At 33.5% G+C, this 11,924-nt stretch overlaps 1 protein-coding gene across 1 annotated transcript; it reads left to right on the top strand.

The window, feature by feature from the left end:
* The first annotated feature begins 8,180 nt into the window (after nucleotides 1-8,180).
* Nucleotides 8,181-8,675, top strand: LOC141665093 (uncharacterized). The gene has a single exon (XM_074471075.1). The coding sequence runs from the start codon at nucleotides 8,181-8,183 to the stop codon at nucleotides 8,673-8,675; it is 495 nt and encodes a 164-aa protein (XP_074327176.1).
* Nucleotides 8,676-11,924: the final 3,249 nt, after the last annotated feature.

Raw genomic sequence — 11,924 nt, forward strand, 5'->3', positions numbered from 1 at the left:
CTGATAAGCTAGATCAAGTACTCAAGCTTGACAAACACAGGTATATCAGACCTATTTCTGAAAAAGTTACAGCCATTGAGAAAACTCAAGAGAAGCAACATGCCCAAATTGCTGAGGTTCTGGTTAATCAAGCTTCTCAGAAAGCTCAATTGGATGAAATCTAATCTTCAGTTGAACTTTTTCTTTCTCTCTTACTTCCTGATGATGCCAAAAAGGGGAAGAAGGTAGTTAAGACCAAATGCTCACCTACTCAAGAACTGAAGAAAAAGGATGATGAAAGTGATGACCAGGGAAACTCTAAAAAGAGCAGAGGTCAAAGAAAAGTTCAAGGAAAATCTTCTATTCAGAACAAGTCAAGTTCTAATGCTGTGAATGCTCAAAGAATGAAGTCAAGTGGTGATAAGCAAAGTCTGATGTCAAGTTCTGATATTCTGATTCACTCAGGATCTGAAGACTCTCAGAGGTTTTTGTAAACTCTGAAGTTAAAGGGGAAGCAGACTAATGTTTATTACAAAGATCCTAAAATCCAGACACTTGATGAGGAGATAGCATGAAGATTATTTCTGAAACACAATCCAGGAATGGATTTAGAAACTCTCAAGGAGGAAGAAGCTAGATTTGCTGCTGAAAAGACAAATCCTAATTCTAAAGCTTCTGATACAAAGAAACCTCCAAGGCCTAAGGAGAAAGGCATTGTGATCAAGGAGAAATCAATCACTGAGGCATATAAAGCCAAAACCAGATCACAAATTGAGATTAATTCTAAATCAAAAGGAAAAGAAAAGGTTGGTGAACCTTAAAAGAAAAAGAAAAATTCTTCTATTCCACTCTATCAAACTACATTGCATTATGGTGATTTGATAGAAGATGAAACTGTTCAAATTCTGAAAAGAAGAAAGATAAGCGAAGATTCTAAAATAACCTATGACACTGCTCAAGTTGTTGTTCAGAATAAAGGACAGCAAGCTACAGAAGAAACAACAAATTCTGATCAAGTTGATTTGGATAAAATGACAATTGCTGATAAGAAGAAGCTGTTATGGAAGAAAGCTACTCCAGTTGAACCAAAATCCAATCTCATGATAAGTCAACTTGCTACATTTGGGTTGAGATCCAAGCAACCTAGAGATACAGCTGGATTAGGTTCTGACTAAGAGAAGATTCAAACAGGAGTAGAGGTTACTCTAAAAGATCCTTTCATATTGACAAACAAGCCATATGAACAAATCAAACAAAGACACCTTAACAAGGTGTTGTCTGCTCAAGTTGTGATAGAAGCTCATGATAAGGAGAATCTAAAAGAGAAATTGATCTTATTTCTCAATGATGGAAGGACTTATAGATTAGCTGATTCTGATGTATTAAAGAAGTTTATCAAAGAGCTTCAACATATTCATTATCTTCTGGAAGTAAAATCTGATGTTACAAGAAGATGGTCAGAATATATTTTGAAGGCTATAAGAGATCTATTCAGAATCTCTGGTACAAAGACTTCTCATTACAGTCCAATGATTACTGAAGATGATGCAAGAGAAATTCATATGCTGAAGAATTCTGCTAAGGTGGAAGTTATTCTGAAAGGAAGATGCTTATGTTATAATGAAAACTCTTCACATCCTAAGGTTATCAGACTTGGTGATGGAGTTGAAAGAACATCCATTCAAGCTCTCAGAACAACCATTTATCAAATTGGTGATAGTAAAGAAGAAGAACTGATGCAGGTCAAAGCACAGTTAGCTGAAGTTCTGAAGAAAGCTGAAGATAATCTGATAAGAGATTTTGTTAAGAATCATTATGGATTCAGATTGATTCAGTGATGCTGGTAAAGTTGGATGTTTTGTAAGTTGTAATTATTTGTTTAGTCAAACTCTTATTGTATTTGAACTTAAATGTTTTTGACATCATCAAATCTATTAACTTGTACATTCTTGCATAATTTACAAGTTGGGGGAGATTGTTGAATATATTTGAGATGGCATGTCTAATATGTTTTATGTTTAGTTCTCAGATCTTAACTAACAGGAAATATCAGTACTTATTGGAATCAGAACTTACTGGAAGTCAAAACTTAAGGATATCAGAACTTAGATTATCAGAAGATAATATCAGAAGATGGATATCAGAACTTATAGTACTGGAGGACTTACAGTTAAGGAAGGAAGCTGATTTACATGAAAGAAGATAGAGACTAATACAAGAAGGAGATATGCAAGGAAAGAGTTCGAGGACTAGAAGAATTATAAGATATCTGGTTGATATATTTTAGGAGACAGAATTATATTCCATATCAACTAGAAGTTATCTTGTAACTGTGTGTCTATGTAAACACAGACATAGGTTTACTCTATAAGAGTTACAATCATCGAGAAGATCATATATTGTAACCTAGCAGCTCTCGTTATATTTGTTCATCACTTAGAGAGAACAGTTCCATTGTAACAGAGTTTGTTATGTCGAATACATCTATTTTCTGTTACTTATGCTTTAAATCGATTTGATTGTATTCTACAATGTATTCAACCCCCTTCTACAGTGTTGTGTGACCTAACAGTCTTTAGAAGTATAGGCATGTGATGAATAAATATCGAACAAAGTATTCTCCAAGGCTGCCAAAATGGCTGCCCTAGCCAACCCATCCTTCTCAGCACATAAAGCATAAGCCTTAATAGATTGAGCCTTCTCTTGATCCAACACCGGAGGATCATACTGTACCACTGACCATAGACCCTTAACCGTTAACCAGAGCTTCATCTTTTTCTGCCAACGAGAAAAAGAAACTCCACCACCGAATTTATCAGGCATCCCGATAAATCAATTGGTTAGGGAAAATGATACGTGGTCCAGTCAATGGTAGTTGTACCACCAGAACCAGAACCAGCCTCAATAATATTGGGAACATCACTCGTTAACCATCTTGCTATTTAACTATATATACAACTATAATCTCTTCAAGATTGTTGTGTATAATTCTAACTACATAACAACAATGGGCAGTTATATATATAATAACAAGAACAAGGCAAATAACCAAATACAAACTAATGAAACAAAACACGAAGGCAACAACAAACTATAATCAGAGACTATAATTGACAAAGAAAGTAAAGAAAACTTATCTCTTATCGCTTTCCAAATTCTGATAAGAAGAAGAACACAACAGCTGAGCCGCCAAACCCTTCAAGAGGACTTGACTATTCTTGAAGAGATTATTGCCCCCCACTTAAGCTGTGATGGAATGCATCAATATCGCTTCCATGATAAAACAACAATAGATCAATCTGGCCACAGAACCAACAATGATCAACGGCGACTCGCACCACAGTTTGCCCAAAAAAACTTTAGCAACTCATATATGTTTGCGAGATAGGCACCAAGACTTGTGTTATCTTTACTCAAGTGTACCTCCCAATATATAGACATCTCAAGTTACTCTTCTTCTATTTTACTCGATGTGGTACACCAAGTAACAAAACAGAAAAAGTAAACAAAATGGGTTTTCCTTATTATTTATATTATATCCTGATTAATTAATATTAATATTACAAAATATATTCAGAGTATGATTAAAATAATCCTTACTTAATATATTTTATATTGATAATTAAAAAATCAATATCAATATAAATAATTAAACTTGTTATAGAAAAGAAAAATATAAGAGTTCCCACTAGCACTAGGTCACACAAGCATTCCACTTATGCTAGTAGTTGTAAACAACACTAACACAAGATACTATATAAACTCAATATCTTTCTTTTACAATATCAATGTGGGACAAAATCCCCATAACCCATTTCAAACAAGCAACTTTGTCGCAATATATTCATGGATTCCACTAATAAAATGTCTTAGATCCAAATATGAAAGTTTAAGTCTTCATGTCAAGGAACAACCTCCAAGTGTTAGCTTTCGGAAATCATATCAAGAACATATATAAAATATGCCTCAAACTTTCTATTTTCAAACATCTTCAATAATCGTTCGCATGTTCATACGTATGTGAGATCTTTTCTTTCACGGAGTATCAGAGTCGATGCACTATCATAACTGCAGAAAAAAAACTTCAAGTCTTGAGTTAATGATGGCGCCAACATCAATGTTAGAGTTAAGGGTCAGAGTGAGTCTTTTATAAGTAAGTCCCGTGTAAATAATATTACGGACTCAGGTATTATTTCAAAAATATCAAACATTTATTTTACATATTGATACACTAAGTCAGGAATTTCACGAAAACAATCTACCTAATTCACGGAATCACAGTCTAAACGGAATATGATGAGTACATTTGATTTGGTTTGGTACCATTACCTAAATCCAAAATAAAAAGATTATGATAGTTATGATCTGTGTTACAGCAATCGGTAATTAGGGAAGATTGGTCACGTGACCTTGTAAGGATTAATCGATGAATCGGGGATTAATCGGTTGGATTTATCAGAGCAAAAATCGGATATATTTTATTAAATTTAGTATAAAAATTATTATAAACATAAAATCACTCCATTACTAAATATATTGGACTTGTATGTTGTCTCTAAATTCACCCCATGTTATCTCTACATTCGTGCATCACATTATTATAGTAATTTACACTTAGTCTACACATAATACATAGTCTACTAGAAGTAAAAGATTACAACACTTTCCAAGAAAAGAAGTGTAGGGTTAAAAGTTTTATTTGTATAAAAGGTTCGCCAGAAAAATGTCCGGCCATCTACTTTCTTGTAATGACCCGACTTACAGACCATTAAATTCTACGTCGAAACTAATACAAAATACAATTATTAATCCAAAATTCAATTACAAAGGAGACTATTACAAACGCGCAGCTAAAACGGAAGTCCAAAAGTCAATCTACCCCAAACCTAAGTCATCGAACTCCAATGCTATCCAACTCGAAATCGACGAAACCTGAAATATTAAAAGGATGAGCGGCGAAGCCCAGCAAGCAACTACCGTCCAACGGCTCAAAATAATATTTTATATCTTTTTTAAAAATATAATTTAAACATACTTGACACATAACACAGATCACATAAAATCACACATATATTGGATAACAAGGTGAACCAAGATGCACACGATATAATCAATAACCATAATCAAAGCGAAACACACTACACATTCTATAATCCACATAATCAAAATTCTTAATCAATCAATAAATCTTAATAACAAATTTTTTTCTTTAGTCCCACCGTCCTAAATCACACCTTATGGCCCACTTTGCCAGTGACCGGTATCTAATACTTTATGCCACACTTCCCAAGTGACCGGGTTCTAATTCTTATTCAATGGGGGGCTAGTTTACGTCCCTCGTCAAGTGCAACCAAACCCCGATAAGGTATCGATGTGTTCCGGAACGTGCGCAAACTAGTTTTAAGTTCTAAGTATCACATTGTCCAGTGATCGGAATCTTATTCTTATACATGACTAAGACTGGGGATTTCCGAAAATTTGTTATCTTATTAATCATATATATGTATCACACTTACAATAACTAAACAAATATCGGAGAATATATAATCACACATAATAAGGCACGTTACATAATACATACGGAGTAATAAAGATTCACTTACATAATCAAATAGATAATTCATGTTTCAAAATATACGGAGGAACGAATAGTCACTTACAGAACACGTAATCAAATAAATAATACAGAATAACGAAAAGTTACTTGCAGAACACGTAGGCAAATAAATAATATAGAGCAACGAACAGTTACTTGCCTCAATTATGCAAACAAACAATCCACGTTATGACACATATCGAATACTCAACAACCCATCAAACACGAAACATCTAAAATCTTGAATATTTTCACAATTTAGTAGTGTATAAATAATAATATAAATATTTGTTATTGGGAGGGGCTCTAACTTGGGAGTTTGAGTAGTGTATATTCTTTTAGTATTTGAATCTAATGATTTTGATCATTTGATTAAAAAGATCTGGTTTTTATAAATGTGATTAACCAAACCAACCAAAAAAAGACATACAAAAATTATATATCATTCCGGTTATTATAGTATACTAGCCTAAAACACGTGCGATGCACGGTTGTTTTAAATAATTGTTATATTATTATTTTTATTTTAATATTGTATCAATTATAGTTGTTAAAAGAGTAAGAAATATATTATTTTTTAGCCCGATGTCATTATATCAACTAACAAAATATTTTTTATTTTAAAGTTTTTTAGTGCGGTTCAATAGTCTAATTATTTTGACAGCGTCAGTAGCATTTATTATTTTTTAACCTGAACACCGTCTATATCTACCCAAACACCGTTTCCTACTCGCCTACTGTGTCTGGGTATATATCTTTGTTTCAGGGGTTTCATAATTTTTAACGATAATATTATATAAGATAATTATGTCAAAATAAAAATTTAATTAATTCTCGACAATTAAATAATTTCAACAAGTAATTGTTTAAGAACAAAACTAAATTTAAATGATAATTCGTTGGTAGGTATAATATCTTTGGGATAAAAATAAAATAATATACACTATTCATTTGCGCTCAATATAGTCGCATTTGATGCATCGGGTTTAAACAAAATAATAAATATTATTGACACGGTGTGATACACCGGTTTCCGTTATTTTTTTTAAATTCTATTTATTCAATCATATAAAAACTTTAATGTGTTTACATAAATATAAAATAATTATAGATTTATAATCAATAAAATAAAATAATTAGGCAGAAACTGTGTCAGTGGTTTAGGATAAGGGGTAGTTTAAAAGGATGAGGACACTATGTATAATGGTTTGTCGATTTAGTAATAATTAAAATAAGGAGATAACGGATAAAATACATTATAACTCAACATATCTATTATAGTTTAGTATATATTAGTAATTTAGTGGATGTACAACTCCATTTTTTTAATAGCCCGTTTATTTTTATTTTTAATAATAAAACTAAATGTATATGTTTGAAGCAAATTCTACCTCGTGCTGTTTATTATAACTTTGATATAGATTTTAATCAGGTTGGCTAAGTAACACAACTCTCCATGCGCACATTTTTTTTCCTATGAGATAGTGTTGGCTGCTCGTATGTGTTTTAGAGATGATGTGTTAAAAAAGATAATCAAATTAAGGGTAAATAAGTAATTTCAGTAAGTAACGACTGACCACTTTTAATGTTTCATTTTTTTTTAATATTTTGCCTATTATAATATAGTATAGATAATAAATGTATAAATTAGGTACTGTTGTAAATTGATTGTCATATAGTTAGTCAATATTGCAATAGTTAGGCTATGCATAGATTTGTAGAAATTGTTACCTTGCATTTAATACTTGCTCCCTTTGTTTTATTATAAATAGATTGCATCTGTGAATGAAAATTTTGCACCGAACAATTCTTTCTATGCTCATATTTCCCTCCACTCTTGCTCTCTAATTTAGTAGCTCTTTTATAGTTACCATTATTACTAGTATATTACAACACGTTATCAGCACGAAGCCCTGCCGAAACTGAGAAGGTATAATTTTAATTTAAAAATGCATATATATGAGTAGACGTGGTTACACCCTCTACATATAATTTTTATATATCTATGACCGAAGTAGACGTGGTTATACCCTCTACTAATAATTTAAATATATATGGCCGGAGCACCGCCTATTGAAATTATTTAACGGTACCATTTAATTTTGGGTAATACCGAAGTATAATGGGAACCTTAATTTATAAATTGCATAACTATCGGATAATAACTTTTTGCCCCTAACTAACTTATGCAGGATTGTCCACTTTAATTTATTATTGGTCGGAGATAATCTGCACACGCAGACGTCCGTATGGCGGGTGAAAATCCATTTGTCATTTTATATATAGATCTGTTTATAATATCAATGATAATAATGATATATACATTGTTGCATACTTGTTAACGCACCCGATTAAGTAGGATTTTATGTAATATTTACATTGATAAATTAAAATTTAATAATTTTCGTGTTAATTCAGATTTAGTATGACAAATATTACAAGCTTGTCGTTCGTTTTCTTGGACATTTCTGGCGATAATTATTTATCATGGGTACAAGATGTAAAGTTGCACTTGGGTTCAAAAAAATTAAGTGATACAATAAAGGCAGAAAATAAATCCACGACTGAAGAAAACTTTACCTCCATAATTTTTCTCTGACACCACATGCATGAAGATTTAAAATTTGAGTACTTAGAAGTCGAGGATCCTTTTATATTATGGGAAAATCTAAAGGATATGTTCGATCACCAGAAACTAGTTTATCTACCTACAGCTGAAAATGATTGGGCTAATTTAAGACTTCAGGATTTTAAGAGTGTCCGAGCATATAGCTCTGCTTTGTTCAAAATAAGTTCTAGGCTTATTATGTGTGGTGAGAAAGTGATGGAGAAAAGAAAAATCGATAAAATACTATCAACTTTTCACCCCAACAATATCAACTTAGCAGAGATGTACAGGGAGCGCAAATTTACTAAGTTCGGGGATCTTCTATCAACTATCCTCGTTGCTGAACAGAATCATGAATTGGTGATTAAGAATCATCAATCCCGTCCAACAAGATCTGCCCCATTACCTGAAGTAAATAACATGTCATTCCAGCCGAATGTACGTGGAAAAGGGTATAGAGGTGGACGGGGCCAAGGGCGGTACCGTGGATGAGGTCGGAGCCACGGGCATTTTCGTCCATATAACAACTCTGGTCACCGGAAGTGGCAATCTGAATCACAGAGTAAAAGAAAGGCATCACGACTGAAAATATTTGTTATAGGTGCGGCATGAATGGGCACTGGACACGTAATTGTCATACCCCAGATCATCTTGTTAAGTTATACCAATCTTCTCAAAAATCAAAAGAGAAAATGGTAGAAACAAATTTCGCCAACAATAACATAGATGATTTTCCGAGAATCACAACTGGAGGAATAAGCATTAATGGTCCGAATGAACCTAACGAAACTCTCATATGGGAGGCTGAAGATTAGTTTCATATAATTATTATAGTAGTGTGTATTGTGTGCTTTATTTTATTTGAACTATGTAGTGTGTTATGTACTTATCAAATAAATTATGTTTCTTAATTATATATAGAATGGATTCTGAAGATATATGCATTGCTGATTGTGGTACAACTCATACGATTCTACAGAACCAAAAGTATTTTACCCAAATAACCAAAACCAAAGCTCAAGTCAGAACGATTTCCGGCGTATCTAATATAATCGAAGGTTTTGGAAAAGCTAGTTTCGTCCTACCTAACGGTACCCACATACACATTTCAAATGCATTATATTCTAGTAAGTCTACTAGAAATCTTCTTAGTTTTAAAGATATCCGACTCAATAATTTTCACATTGAAACTACCTCTGAGGCTGATAGAGAATATCTTCTTATTACTTCCGCTAATCCTAGCAACAAGAAAATCTTAGAAAAGTTTCACTCACTTTCTTCAGGATTATATAGAATAAAAAATAAAACTATTGAGTCACACAATATCGTTGCTTCCAAACTCATAGATCCAAAATCTTTTACACTTTGGCATGAAAGATTAGGTCATCCTGACGTCTCTATGATGCGTCGTATTATAGAGAATTCTACTGGTCATCCTCTTAAAGATTTTAAAGTTCTTTCCAACAATGATCTTCCATGTTCAGCATGTTCTTTAGGAAAATTGATTACTCGACCATCCTCTACTAAAGTTCAGCTTGAAAGCCCAATTTTTTTAGAAAGGATCCAAGGGGACATATGTGGACCTATACACCCATCATCTGGCCCATTTAGGTACTTCATGGTATTAATCGATGCCTCAACTAGATGGTCTCATGTTTGTCTTCTCTCAACTCGTAATGATGCTTTTGCAAAATTACTTGCCCAAATAATCAAATTACGAGCTCAATTCCCAGATCATTGCATTAAGTCAATTCGTTTAGATAATGCCGGCGAATTCACATCTGCAACTTTTGTCGATTATTGCATGTCTGTAGGAATCTCAGTTGAACACCCAGTTTCTCATGTACATACACAAAATGGGTTAGCCGAGTCCTTTATCAAAAGACTCCAACTTATTGCAAGACCGCTGTTGTTGAAAGCAAAATTACCTACATCTATTTGGGGTCACGCAATACTTCATGCTGCTAATATTATTAGGATTAGACCAACTTCCTACAACCAACATTCTCCGCTACAACTGGTACTTGGTCAAGTTCCTAATATTTCTCACTTCAAAATTTTTGGATGTGCTGTATATGTACCGATTGCTCCACCACAAAGATCGAAGATGGGAGCTCAAAGAAGAATAGGTATCTACGTTGGTTTTGATTCCACATCTATAATTAGATATCTGGAGCCTCTAACCGGAGACTTATTTACCGCAAGATATGCAGATTGTCATTTTGACGAGTCTATGTTTCCTCCCTTAGGGGGAGATAAACATTCAAATAAAGTTAATCCTGACATAACATGGAATGCATCAGGATTTTATTTTCTAGATCCACGTACCGGTCAATGCGAACTTGAAGTTAAAAGAATTATTCATATGCAAAATATCGCAAACCAAATGCCTGACGCATTTAACGATTCTAGAAATATAACTAAATCTCATATACCTGTATTAAATACTCCAGCTAGAATAGATATACCAATTCAAAAATCAGATACAAAAGAATTGGTCACAGAATCAAAGCCACGCCTGAAGCGTGGTAGACCGGTCGGTGCAAAAGATGTTGCACCACGAAAAAGAAAAATAAAGAAAATTGCTCCTGAAGTGGCACATGCTCCAGAAGAAGTAAATACCCCTGAAGTGGTATTATCTCCTGAAGAGATTCCAGTCCCTGAAGATACGGGATTAAACAATCATGAAATTTCAATAAATTATGTGCATGATATGAAATTATGGGATCGAATTAAAGCCATAATCGATGATGTATTTGTGTATTCCGCAGCATTGGATGTAGACATAAATTCTGATCCTGAACCACAAAGTGTGGATGAATGCCGTCGAAGAAAAGACTGGCCAAAATGGAAAGACGCAATCCAAACAGAATTAAATTCACCGCGTAAAAGAGAAGTATTTGGACCTGTTGTCCAAACACCAATGGGTGTGAACCCTATTGGAAATAAATGGGTATTCATAAGAAAACGAAATGAAAAAAATGAAATTATGAGATATAAAGCCTGACTTGTAGCATAGGGGTTTTCTCAAAGGCCTGACATTGATTATCAAGAGACATACTCGCCAGTGATGGGTGGAATTACTTTTCGTTTTATATTAGGTATGGTAACTAAAGAAAAAATGGAAACACGTCTTATGGACGTCGTTACTGCATACCTGTACGGTTCACTTGATAGTGAAATTTTTATGAAAATCCCAGAAGGGTTAAAAATGGACGAGTTCAAGAAACCTCGTCATATATACTCCATTAAACTTCAACGATCATTGTATGGACTGAAACAGTCTGGTCGTATGTGGTATAACAGACTTAGTCGTTATTTACAAAAGAATGGGTATATTAGTAATCAAATTTCTCCATGTGTTTTTATCAAAAAATCACAATATGATTTTATGATTATTGCTGTATATGTGGATGATTTAAACCTTGTAGGAACAGCTACAGAGGTTGATGAAGCTGTCATATACCTAAAGACAGAATTTGAAATGAAAGATGTTGGAAGGACAAAATATTGCCTTGGTATACAAGTCAGCACTTGTCATCGGGAATTTTCCTCCACCAATCTACGTATACAGAAAAGGTTTTGAATAGATTTTACATGGATAAATCTCATCCATTGACTACTCCAATGGTGGTTAGATCTTTATAGCCTGATAAAGATATATTTCGACCACGAGAAGATGATGAAGAAGTTCTCGGCCCTGAAATCCCATATCTTGGAGCAATTGGTGCACTTATGTAT

This window comes from Apium graveolens, chromosome 6 (genome assembly GCF_009905375.1).
Source record: "Apium graveolens cultivar Ventura chromosome 6, ASM990537v1, whole genome shotgun sequence".
Lineage (NCBI taxonomy): Eukaryota > Viridiplantae > Streptophyta > Magnoliopsida > Apiales > Apiaceae > Apium > Apium graveolens.